The following is a 13519-nucleotide window of genomic DNA, read 5'->3' as shown; positions in this document are numbered from 1 at the left end:
ACGGAGACCAGACGGTCCTCCCGGTGCTTGGCGAGCAACAACCTTGCCCCCAGTGATTTCCGTTCTGTCCCCAGGTGTCCTGCTGTCCTTGTCCTCGGTGGAGCCTGGTGCCTTTCCGCTTCTCCCCCAGTAACCCCCTATTTTGGGCGCTCGCGTGTTATTTTGGGTTTCTCTGCTGGGGCGACCTGCGGCTGTGACGGTGTCAGCCCGGCGGAGGCGGGAAGAGGGGGGGGAACGGGGGAGGGGGAATGACAGACACGGACTTCACGGTGCCCCTGAGCTGGTGTCATTTGTCTTTCAACCTGAACGCTGTGATTCTTTTTTTCCCCCCTCATGATTATTTTCTGTTACGGGTGCTACATGAGCGCTCGGAGCTGACCTTCCTTCTCACTGGCGGCGGGAGCCCCGCTCGCATCGCTCCCCGCCCACCAGACGCTCGGGTTTTTTCCGTCTCCCCATCCCCATGCCCACCCCGGAGCGCTCCCCCCGCCGCCGCGCCGGTCCTCCCTCTCCTCGCATGACCTTCCCAACATGGCGGCACGGCCGCCCCTGCTCCCTCCGCCCGCCGCCGCCGCGAGGGGCCTCCCCGGCGAGGGGCGGTGGCGGCTGTCAGCCGGGCGGGGCGGGACCCGGCCGGGAGCGGGCGCGGGGCCGGGCCGGGCGCTGCGGGGCGGTCCCGGCGCCGCGCACTCTGACAGGCGCTCGGCCAGCAGACGGCGGCCGCGCCGGGGTGCAGAGCCTGCCGCGCACCCTCCCACCGCCGCAGAGGAGCCGGCAGGGAGACGGCGTCGCCTCGGCGGGGAGACGCGGCGTGAGCGGCGCTGGAAAGCCCCGGCCGCCTCCATACCTGTGCCCTCCGGGGGCGGCGAGTGGGTGTAGCCGCCGCCGATCACCTGGGAACCCGCCCCGCAGCGCCTCCGCCTCCCGTCCTCGCCCGCCTGGGGAAGGCGCCACTGCCGCTGCGAGCGAGCGAGCGAGCGAGCTCCGGGCGGTCGCGGGCAGTAGGACCGGGGCCCGCGGGCGGAGCGAGGCGAAGGCTGCGGCGCCGGTGGGGCTCGCCCGCTCCCGGCAGCCGGGACGAGGCGGGCAGGAGGGGCGGCGGCCCCCGGCCGGCGGCGCCCGCGGCAGGATGAACCCCAATGTCACCTACGCCAGTCGCAAGCGGCGGAAACCTGTGCAGAAAATGTAAGCGGCCCCGCGGTCGGGCGAGGCAAGGAGGGGAGAGAGAGCCGGGCTTCGCGGGGGCGCGCGGTCCTGCCGCGCACCGCGCCGCGGGGGCCCGGCGGGGGCGGTGCGGTGCAGGGGCGCCAGGACTGTTGCTGCTTCGGCGTGCCGGCAGGATTCTTACTACTTTTAACCTTTCCCCCCCCCCCCCGCCACACACCCCGAAAAAAAAGAAGGGAGTGAAGGGAGTGTCGGGGCGCGGAGGGTCGGGGCGGTGGAAGGAGGGAGCGGTGCAGGCAGCGCGGCGCAGCCGGCTGACCTAGATTGGGAGGCATCTGAGGTGACGGCTCCGCGCGGTGGCTGCGCTGGCCCCGCCGGGGTGGGTGCCGGGGGTGGGTGCCGCTCTCCCGCTCCGCTCCGCTCCGCACCGCGCGGCCGCCGGCCCGCTCAGGTATCTCTGCGGGGAACGCGGGGTCGGGGTCGGGAAAGGCTTGGCCGCTTCCCACCGCTCAGGGCCTGCCTGGGAGGGCTGAACCCCCGCCTTGAACCCTCCTCTTGAATCCTCTGGTACCGCATGAGACGCGTTTATTAGTGCAGAGCGAAAGAAACCCAAGTGCTGTAGACCAGTTGAAAGAGGGGGGGAAAAAAAAAAAGCCTGGCTAGATGGTGGCTTTTTGTTTATTAATTTGTATTATTGAAACTGTGGGTACAGCTTAGTGCTGGAGTGATTTTGTATGATGCACCTGCTTTATGTTTGCATCCTAGGTTTTATGTGCTTCACTAAAACGTTGCTCTCATGAGAGGGGAATTTTTAGGCTAGAGGAGATCCTTAACTTGCACTTCCAACTGAAAGTCAAGAACCTATGGGTCATAAAAAGTAGCAAAGGTAAACTACTGAGCTGCAAGAAAAATAAGCGAAGCTTAAAAAATCCTAGTGCATTTCTGTGGGCTACTTTTGTAGATGTAAAATAACTACAGGGGCTACAAAAGCATTAAAGGAGAGAATGAAAAATATTTGATGAAATCATCTTGTCAATGATATCTTTTTAGATTCACAGTAGACAACTCAGTCTTGGGATGAAGGAAATTTGCTTGAGTGCTTGCTTCTTTATGGTTGGAATTGTTAGAATGAATGCATGTACCTACCTTGGGGTTTTACCCCACGAATGAGAAAAAAAAAAGTCTAAAAATGTGAAGAGATAGATAGATAGATAGATATATATATTTCTCCTGCTAGAAAATGCACTTATTATGAAAAGACCACTGCCTGCTTTTTGACCATTCATTTCCAAAAAAAAAAAAAAAAAAAAAAAAAAAAAAAAAAAAAAGTAGAGGTATGCAATTAAATTCACACTGTAGATCTGGATTTTTAGGAATGAAATCATGTTTGTTTATGAGGAAATGAAATGTATTGGTGGTATTTGTAGCCTACTAATAGCTAAAGGCAAATGGTTCTGATTGTGAAAGGGTGAGATGTTTTGCCTTGCTGGTAAGATCACTTAATGTCTAGCTTATTATTAAATTTTGGTTAGCCTTGGCCAGAGGATGTGAAACCTTTTTGTTTTACCTTACTGTAGTGTCTATGTAAGTAATCCTTTTCCCTGTATCTTCTTGTTATGTAAGTTGGCTGAACTGCTGTGATTAGTTGAACTCGAAGCTTTATTACTATTGAGAACTATTTATCTATTGAGGGACTTTGCCTTAGGATCAGAGGGAGAAGTTTCTTCTCAGAATACAAGTATTCTTACTGAAACATTTTGTTTACCTGTAATTGAGGTGGAGGCTGATTATTAACCCACCTTGCTTGGGTTACTGGAAATTATTTTTGTGTAAGACATTTATCTTGCTTTTAGTACATTTATCGTGTTCATGTGGGGTTTTTTTTGTTTGTTTGTTTGTTTGTTTTCTTCTCAAATACCTTATGGTCTTTGGTTGCTGCTTCTGTTGGGCCAGCCATGGAGAACATTGCTAGTGGGTCAGAGGGCTCTGATTTCTCACATAACTACTTACAGACAGCACCTTTAGGCCATAAAAACGTGAGACAGGCAATAAGCTTTTTTTAACCGATTGCAGGAGAGAGGAAAGATGTACTTGGTGCTGGCTTATTAAGGTTTGACACAAGTGTCATTTTAATCTGTTTGAATTCAATTTTTTCTTCTCTCAGTAGAATTCACCGTTATTAAAAAAAAAAAGGTAAAGGTGATACATTACTGGGACTAGCATATTTTGTAGAAAAGATTATATCTGTTGATAGTTCTAATGTTTTGTTGGCCATTTTTGTACCTCTTAATGGAGCATAATAGTTAGTAATCTGTGTAGACAGCTTATAGAAATGGAAGAAGGTCTAAATATAATGCCATAGTTGCCATGGGAAAAAAAATTAAACAGAAGAAGTACTTCTTGTTTCAGGTACAAATAGCTCATGAAAGCCATGGTCATAACTCTAGAACAATTAAAGAAACTTCATCCTTACAACTCCCAGTTTTTACTATGTGCCCTGTAGAGAATTGAATTTGAGAGGGAATCACAGGCTGTTGTCTGACTTGCCACACTGGACCAAGTGTTGAAATATGCTTTTTGATTCAGTTGGGAATTACAGTATTGCAGCTGAAAAAGAAAAGCAATTGCGAGGCAACATAATAGGCAATTGTTTCTGCAATTCATCTTGTTATCTTGTCATGTAAGGGAAGAGAAAAAATAAGATTCTAAACACGTGCACTGCAATTGCTTGTAATATGGTACAGAAATCATTTTCTCAATACATTGGGTCCTTCAATTTCCTCCCTCTTTAAGGTTTAAACCCTATGAGTGAGTCCCCCTGGTGGCAGCAGGGCCGGGGGATATTTCACTCCCCACTGAGGCTCGGGGAGCAATGCGTGGCCCCTGCTTTCTGTTTTTGTCTTTTTTCCCAAGTCTTCAATTTCTTTTGTCTAGTGCTTACTAAGTGAACTAATATAGTAGCATTGTAATTGGAGGGGGAAAATATGCAAGTTTTATGGAAGTGGGGTTTGCTGCAAATAGATTCTAACGTGAGACAAAAGGTATTATATAAGTACAGCTCCAACTTGCAGTTTTTATGTCTTTCTGCCTATTAGCTCTGATTTGGTTTGTTTTTCTTTTTTTCAGTGTTTGGATAGGAATCGTTTTGTATAACTGGATAAATGTAATAGACAAGGAATGGGGTGGGGAGTTCTAAATGTTTCATGCTATGCAGAGGCAAAATGCATAATGATTTGTTTATGTAGTAGACTAAGCAAAAAAAAAAAATGATAGGGTGTTCTTCTTTGTAATCTTAAGTGTATTTGTGACATTAGGTACTCCAGAGTTTTGACTGATTGATCTTTAGTGATGAGTAGTTCTGACAGTGTTCGGAAGTAGAGCAGAGACATTTTAGTTTAAAAAACTGGAACTATTTATGTGTTCATTCTAGGCAAACAAACAAGAAGTGCCAGAATAAGCTTTCAAAAAGGAAGTTCATCAGAAAAGAAAAATAATCATTGAAATATTCCTTTGTGTAAAGCAGTATCTGCTACAAAGCAGTTTGCACCTCTTATTTGAAATGGAGGCAGTAAGACTCTTGTCTTATATAGAATAAACTTCTTATATATATTTGTCAGTCTTGGGGTAGCTGTATATTGCATGTGGATTGCTACTTAAAATTCACTTGTTTTAAGGTTTGTGGATTATTTTGATTGGTTGGTTTTGGTTAATGTTTCTTGCAAAAGAATACTTTTTAGAAAGAATCTGCAGCAAATGGAGGCATACCTGTGTAAGTAAGGCAGTCAGTAGACAGGAACATATTTTTTGTTTCTCTTTTCCAGGAAATGTTGGCTTGTTATCTTAGAAAGTTGTTAATGAAATAACATGTTGAAATATGTTAAAACTAAGTGTCAAACTTTCATCCTTGATTGGTGTTGTGGATGTTTGTCACTCTGGTTGAATCCTTCACGCACCAAACCAACCTGAAGTAACTATTTACAACTGAGTGGCAAACAGTAGTCCAGCATCAGATGAGTGGCATGTCACTGGTTGAGGTTTTTATAGTAAAACAACTTTAACCATTCAGCAGTTTGAATCTTGACTGGTTTCAGTCTCTGCTGATGAAAGAGCCTCTGGAAAGGGTCTCTGCCCCTTCAGGACTGGTTGACAATAACTTTAGGAGGTTGATAGTCTGTAATTCTTATCCATTGTCTACAAAGAAATCATCAGCTGAATTTTCAGTAATCGTAAATTCAGTGCGGGAAGTAAGAGTAAATGCTTAGAAGTATTTTTCAATTGCTAAAGTAAATAAAGATTTTTTTTTTTTAGGATTGTAATACTTGCTTAGTGTCATGACTGATTTTATATACCTGCCTTCCACTGAGTGAAATCCTATGCATAAGAAAAAGATAGGTTATTGCATGTACTATTAAATATAAGATAAAAAATATTCAAAGCTGAGAAGATTAAATCCATTAGTTAGGTGACTCGTATGTTTTTCCTTATGTCACTCTTTCCTAAGCAATAAGATAGTTCTGATAAAGTAATGTTAGGGGGTTTTTAACAAATCAGTTTTTTAAAAGCATGTCTCTATCTCTAGTGTTCTTGCACGTTCTTTTATTCTCTGATTTCATTTCACACTTCAGTCTTGTTACTAAAGTATCATGCTTTTCAGTGCTTTGTTGTTGGGTTTTCTACTTTTTCCCCCAGTGTTTTATGTTGTTATGAACAAAATAAACTTGTGCTCTCTTTGCATTTTCTCAGGAACTGCTGAAATTTCCCTTTAAAATAATACAAATGAGCATATAAATTTTGAAACTTAATTTGGCCTTTTGATAGTAATTAAGACTCAGGCAATTGCGCACTTTTTAAAAATTTAGGGTTAATATCTATGAAGGTGCACGTGATGAGCATGTGCAGTGTAAATTTCTGATTAAGTATAATGTAGCAGACCTGTGAAAACAGCGGTCAGCTGGTGTTGATGGCAAATCCTTTAAAATTGTTAAATCAAAAATTAAGTGTTCTTGATTGTCTTGCAGCTGTTGGGTAACAAGGGTTGTAGATAAGTCTAGAGGCACTGAGTGTACAGAGACCTCTGGCCTTTGATTAGGGAATTCAGATTTCCTATGAAAGGTAGAAGATTAAGAATGGAAAGATCAGCTTAAATACATTCTCTTTTAGTCTTTTTCTTTTAAATAAAGCACATGCATGGATTTAATCTTGGCATAGCACATAATTTGCCTTGACTATAATTTCCTGCATTGAAGCTGGGCAGACTTTAGCATCAAGGGTTTATATAAGTGGATGGAAAATGGTCAAGTTGCTGCTTTTGCCCCTGACACTTCTGCCCTTATTCCCTTTGTCACTGAAGGATCCATTTTTATATAATGAATTTTAGTTGGGTGACAAAGGGGAAAATTAGGGATAATCGGTGTTTGATTTGGGGGAGAGGATATGGCTTTGCATTTTTGATGCAAATACTGGTAACTTAGTATTCAGAAATGCTTTGAGCTAGTTAAGAGAATCTTTAGAAAGTAAATGTAAAGTAGAAAAACAATCACATCTAACTGACAATCTGAGGAGATGACTGTAAGTTGAACATGGTTTCAACTACTTGGTCAATTTCCAAGTTTAAAACAAAGCAGGGGACAGTTGTTAAGATAGAAAAGCCTGTTACTTAGTCCTGATTTATTTTGTAAAGTTTGTGTGTGAAGTGATTTTTATGGGGTCCTCTGCTTTTCAGAAGCAGCCAACTTTGATTTGGTAGTAGTTAGCTGTTCACTGATTGTTATGCAACTGTTACATGCTTACTGTTTGAAATTCATTATTTTGTTTCTACATTTAGAAACAGTGTAATACATAAACATATTTAGGAAATACCCTTTAATGTTGCTGCTAATGTTTGATGATTTAAAACTTTATTTTTTTAGGGCTGTATTTAAGTTTTGCTAATCATGTGGCTTGTACAAGTTAGTTTTGTCCCAGCATAAGAAAATATGAAGAAAACCTTGCTAAATTATTTAAAGTTTAATGTTCATAATGTTCATTGATGATGCACCTAGGTTTTTTTGTCAGGAGAAAGAATTTTCTTAATTCTTGATTCAACTTTTTGCCCACTTTTCAAATGTTTTTTAGGCTAAAGCACTACTAATTTACAGTTTTTACTCTGCAGCAAGTTTAACTTTATCCTTCTGGGAAATAATTCCTGCTGATATATTCTATTTCTGTCTGCTGTCAACATTTTGCATTATGTCACCTTCGCATTTCCAGGCTCCACATAAGGCTCCTTTAATGTGGAAAAGGGCAGTTGCAGTGCTGGGGAGCAGGCAGACAGGCTTAAGTGCAAGTTTTTAACAAATGACAATTGAATAAGCAATGGCTGTGAATAGAGGGGTTTGGATTTAAACTAACAAGATGTGTAATTGAAATGTAAAGTAAAAAGAAGCTAAAAGTAAGAATGTCCACTCTATCAGTACTCATTTGACTGAAAATACAAGATGAAATTACTTTTCTGTATGGTTTGCTCTAAGCAGTGGCAAAAATAACTATTGGAACTTTTGCAATTGCTCATCATATAATTGAGATAAGGATGACAGTTGGGAGCAGACTAAGTGAAATGCTGAAGAAAATAACTGCTGAATGTCTTTCTCCTCAGTATTTTTGAGTGATGCATCTTGCAGAACCAACATTTCTGGGAGAGTGGCACAAATTGATAACTGCTCTAGATCTCATGTAGAACTGCAGTACTGGAAAAGTGACAATGAGTCACTCTTTAATTAGAAAACTGTTTAATAATGAAAATAAAATGTGAAACGACTTAGGGAGATATAAATTATTTGGTTTCAGGGTTGGCTTGAAATGACTAGTTGTAATTTAAATGAGTTGAGATTTAAACCTTTTCCCAGACTTCTGTGTATGTGGGAGAGGGTGAGTATCCAAGTATCTGGAATTGGAGCTCAGGGTGGATATGAATGGAAAATAGCAAGTTTACAAAAACTTCGTTATGTGAATCATAACACAAAACTTTTTAAAATGTTCGTTGTACTGTACAAAGGCATGCTTTTGCCATGCTGTACTCAAATGAAATGCCTTCAGCTGAGAGATGACTTAAAGCATTAGCTCCCAGTGCTTGCTACAAAGATTTTACATGCTGGCTGAGCTAGATCTCATGGCTTTTATTATAGTTTTGGATGCCTAGAAAGTTACTAAAACTTTTGTTGTATTCAATTAAGGATATCTGTGAGAAATGGTTATGGAAGTGAAAAAAGTGTACTCTCAAATTTATTTGTAGACAAATATTACTCAAAGTTTTTGGTATATTTGGAATACTAACATTTGGAAGAGTTCAAGTGACATTTGACTGAAAACATAGGAAGCTTTTTATAAAAAATTGCTGAATCTCAAAGGTTTCTAACATTCAAATGTTCGAATTGGTGTAGCTCAAACTGCTTCATTTAACAATGTGCATTGGAGGGGAGATTAGGCCATTTAAGGTTTGGGGGTTTTTTAATGGGAAACAAAGTAACTTGAGAAAACATTTTGGTTGTTACTGTTTGAAGCAATATGTAACATCAGGCTTGGCAAATATTTGCCTTCATTTTGGAAAGGAACCTGCGTTTATGTTGTGTTTGTTTTTCTGCCACAGTGTAAAGCCGTCCCCAGCTGAAGGAGTCAAGTCCAATCCATCCAAGAGACACAGAGACCGCCTGAATGCAGAGCTGGACCGCTTGGCGAGCCTGCTGCCTTTCCCTCAGGATGTCATCGCCAAATTGGATAAGCTGTCTGTGCTTAGGCTTAGCGTCAGTTACCTGAGAGCTAAAAGTTTTTTTGACGGTAAGCATTGGGAATTTATTTGGGTTTGAAATGCTTGTAAAATTCAGTTTATATTGTATGTTGATTTCAGCTGGTTGGTTAAGTACTTAAAACTGTTAAATTTATCTGCATTTTAATGGATCCTCCAGTTTCGTGAATATATACAATGTAACTGTGTAACATAAGCTTTCCACTTTCTTGAAACCAAATGTAACTACTTATATTTCACTTAGGTCACCAGTCATTCAAAGCTTTGCATTTGGAAGTAATATTGCTGTTAATGAGTCCTCCAATCCTTTTCATCAGACTGTCAAAGATACCCAAGAGATTTCTCTTTTCCCCCTCTGAAAATTGCCTTAGTAAAGCTATTACTGTTTCAAAATATGTCATATGACTTCCCATCCAGCTGTATTTTGCTTAATGATGCATCAAAAAGGACTTTACTTTGATATGAAGTAATTGATAGTGCCCCTTCCTACAGTTTAGTGCAAAGGTGACTTGTAAAGAATAGAGACAAAATCTTTCCTATGTCCAAGCCCTGATTAATGCAGGACGTGAGGCATTAAAATGACACCTAAGATTCTCCAGTTATGTGGGCAGGTGTGCACTGACCCCAGTCCTGGCAAGGGTAATGCAGCAGCACTCAGGGTAGTCATGGGGTCAGAAGTGTGTGTCCTTGGTCATCCCTGAGCTGGCCAAGGAGTCCTGTCCCTCTCTCTCCTTCTCTACCTGAGCTGCTCTGTAGGGTGAGTCGAACTGGTTGGCTTTGTGCCAGTTCCTTCAAAGACAGGAATAGTCTGATCCTATTCATTGCAGGAATAAAGCAAGAAGCTTGTATTTAATTAATTGTCCTTTTCTTTTACCAGTCACTGAGATTTTGCAGTTATTATGTTGAAGATGAAATCTTATTTATCAGCTGTGGCTAAAAAAATCTTGATTGCAATGGAGTTGATATTAAATTTCAAGTTGTTTTTAAACTTTCTTCAACATTAAAATAACCTTTGTCTTTATCAGTTTAAGATTGTCTCAGCCTCCAAAACATAGATGAAAGGATTCAAGAAACCTGTTTAAAATAGTTCCACTTTTTCCTGCAGGAATACAGAATGTTTATTTTCATTTATTGTGTCAACTGTCTTCAGCTATTAGTGCTTATGAATTTATATTGTTTTGCTGCTTGAAGGATATATATCAAAGTGTCTTGATTTCTGTGCTTGTTCAGGACAATTCTTAGTATGAAGTCTGAGCTCTAAGGCTAGAGCTGGCCAAATATTTCTAGCGGTGCTTTTATCACATGCAAATATTTTCTCCCATCAAATGAGAGTTCTCTTGACACTTCATTTTCATGAAAATCTTTGCAAGATGTTATCTTGGGTAGACGGCTGTAAAAGAAATTATTTTGCTTGTCTGTGTTCTCTTGGTAAATTGAAGAAGTTCTTGTCTCAATGAAATGTGTTTTGTTGTGGTTGTTTTAATTATGTTGTCTGAAATAATTCCAAGTTGTAAGTTTTTGTCTTACTTGGGAGGGAGTGATAATAATTTCTCATCTCAATTTCTCATGCAGTGGAACCTCTTGATTTTTACTCTTCCTGCCTCTTCCCCCCAAATTGCACTTGAAGGTCCTGGAATAAAGTTTAAGGCTATGATTTCTATAAAAAAGAATTGATACCTTCAGTGGAAGTTGTCTTAACAGGTTTATTTAGCAGAAAAATTCTTTTTGCTACTTCTTTTCAGGCCTTTGTGTAGTAGGACTACAAATCAGGTTAGTATCAGTCTCTATCTGAAGGTATTTAAAAACTAACGTTGTCTTAAGTGAAGATAAACAAAAGTAACCAATTTATGACTGGCAGACAGAAAAGTGTGAATTAGGTCTTTATACTATTTTAGTTGTCTTAAATAACATGGAATCTATTTCAGTAAAATTCACCTTCCAAAAGAAAAAAATAGTACTTTGAAGAACAGAATTAGCAAAAGCCTCCTAGGTTTGATTTTCATGCTCTGTCTATGTAGTGCTTCTCAGAATGGTTTTTTTGAAAGGGTGTTTTGTGTTGTTGGGTATATGCAGAAAACACTGCAGAATAAATCTGACACATGCAAGAGAGAGCACTGATTGTCACCTTGAGTGCCTAGACTGAGCCAATGCTCCACTTCATTAACGCAGCATGCTGAAGTAAAGGGAAACGCTCAATGAATAACAGGATGCAAATGGGGGGTGTGTAAATTCCTGCGGAAAGTAAAATATAAATGCGTAATCATATGATCTTGCTTGAAAGGAAACCCAAGTTTTTGCTGTAACAATAGATATTTTTTTCAAAGAAAAAACTTGCATTTTTCCAAGTTTAAATAATCTAAAGTGAATGTCTGTTTTCTGAAGGCGGAAGTCGGGGGGGAGAAAAAGAGCTGTTTCGTGGAAGACATCTCAAAAAGTTTCATCAATTTGAATAAATGTGCCTCACTTAAATTTCTATAAGGTTTTTTTGGTATTATTTAAAAGCTAAGTATACACATGCATCTATATATATATAAATAAAAGAACACCTTCACTTGACCCTAGTTATTAAGATGGTGGAGTGATACAGAATGTTCTCTGGTGCTAAAGCCATATGAGTTTTTCTATAGGGTCTACTGAAAAATGGTAGACCTCTGCATGCTTGCCACATTTCAGGGTTAATATATTTTACTTTTCCACAACCTCAAACGGTCTTAGTGTTGGTGACTGTATTCTGTTAAGCAGTTGCTTTTGATTGCTGTTTTTTGTTAATGAAGTTATTGTGCTGCTAAGTGGCCCCTTACAAACACTATGGTTTAGTGTGGCCAGGTTAATCTCAAGTCCACATGATGTCAGAAGGCTTTCTCTATGCCCATGTCAGGTACTCTGGCATGCTTTTAATGTACAAATTTGACCTTGGCACAAGAAGGAAATTGTAGCAGTAGATTAAAATAGTGAGTCTCAAGTCTGTTTCTTTATATTGTCTTGTGTGGAAAATCAAAGCTAAAAAGTGTTTTAGGGTGGTGTCACTTTTCAGCTGTGCACTTCTGCCTGTACTGAAGCGGATTAGCAGTCCTCAGAGTCAAGCAGGTTAGCTTAAATCACCGCTGGAGTGTTTATTTTGTGCATGTAAGATACTTTCTGAAAGTGGCTTAAGGCAAGCTTTTTATTTTTAAGAGACGAGGATTCACCTGAATCAGACAGGTGTCTGCTGACAATCAGTAAAGACTTTGTATCTTTGTGTGTTGTCCTGGTATTATTTCAGTTCATTTTGCTGTTAAGTGCCCATGCATGTGTGCATTCAGCAGTGAGAAATATAAAGTAGAATGTGGGACAACAGCTCTTTGTATGGTTGCAGGTTAGTGTCAGCTCAGCATCTGGAGCACAACTGGACAGTCATTTAGGCATAGGCTGTGTTCCCCACGCATACTTAAGGAAACAGCCCTTTTGCCTCTCATATCTTTGGTCCTTAGATGATGAATTGAAAATCACTTAAATACTTTACTGTGGTAAAGAAAAGCGTTCATAATTGTTCTTCCTGGGATTTTGGTGAAACAGGTTAAGGGTTGAAAGTAGAGTTTGTATGACTGATCACTTTTTTAATGTTAGGGGTATGATTTTCTTTTTAAAGGTGTACTGAGAATAAAGGAGAGGCTTGCAGAATCTAAAATGAAGTAGCTGTACTATGTGTGCGTATCAATACATTAGAAACAAAATTCAACATGTTGTTTATTAATTGTCCTTTCATCCATTTCACTAAGAATTCCTGTGGTTTAAAGTATGTGGGTTTTTTTCTCCTCTTGCTTATTGGGCAGTATTCTGCATTTATAGAAGAAAGTTTCCTCTCAAAATTAGTTTAGAATTGGTTTCTTATGTGGCATGCTAGTGATTCTGGCAAGCACAGCAATAACAAAATAATTAAGATTTTTTTTTTCCACTAAGTTTGCATTGCCTTTTTTCTTTAACTTTGTAATATAATTAACACACATTCCTTGGTGTCGTATGGCTTAAATTTGCAGTGCAGCCATTGTCATCACATAAAATATAATTTTTGATAATGTATTTTTCCTGTCATGCCCACTGTTCTATCATACTGTGCGCTAGAGAGAAAGAGAGAACAGACTGCACGTGGTTCCTGTTCTGGAGACTATGGCTAAGATGTAGAAATGGGGAAGACAGGCAAAGTGGGAGACAATGCATTTATTGTGTCACACTGAGAAGGGCAGCTATCCAGTCTAGCAGACATAGATAGCCTTTCTGCCAAGTGTCAGGTGGCGGTCTGGAACAGAAACCTGAAAGTACAAAAATTATTAAAACACAGCCCAGTAAGACCAGGATAATACAGTGACTCTGTCCTAACAAGCTTTTATTTTAGACAGTTATCATCTTTGCCTGCCATATCTGTCTAATGCAGTTTTCCTCATGTATTTTTTGAAAGTGTGATTTCCCTTTCATGTAACCTCCTTTCCCTGCTCTTGTTGCTGCATACCTAGATATTTGACCTTCACACCAGGAAAAGCAAAGGCCCTATAGAACAGTGGAGTTAGGCTGCACTTACTGCTTTTGAGTGTTTATGTG

The 13519-nt window shown here is 40.7% G+C and overlaps 1 protein-coding gene across 1 annotated transcript in view; it reads left to right on the top strand.

Moving 5' to 3' along the window:
• The first annotated feature begins 756 nt into the window (after positions 1–756).
• AHR (aryl hydrocarbon receptor) overlaps positions 757–13519 on the top strand; it is a 62885-nt gene continuing 50122 nt past the window's right edge. Inside the window, exons 1-2 of the mRNA XM_066196316.1 lie at positions 757–1185; positions 8789–8976. Of these exons, the coding sequence (XP_066052413.1) occupies positions 1130–1185; positions 8789–8976 (244 nt within the window). The 5' untranslated portion in view covers positions 757–1129. The remainder of the gene's footprint in view (positions 1186–8788; positions 8977–13519) is intronic.

The sequence above is a fragment of the Chamaea fasciata genome, unplaced genomic scaffold, assembly GCF_029207755.1.
Source record: "Chamaea fasciata isolate MVZ Bird 193981 ecotype frontalis unplaced genomic scaffold, bChaFas1.0.hap1 SCAF_1, whole genome shotgun sequence".
NCBI lineage: Eukaryota > Metazoa > Chordata > Aves > Passeriformes > Sylviidae > Chamaea > Chamaea fasciata.
Note: the sequence above shows the minus strand (reverse complement) of the source record. Positions and strands in the feature narration are given on the sequence as shown.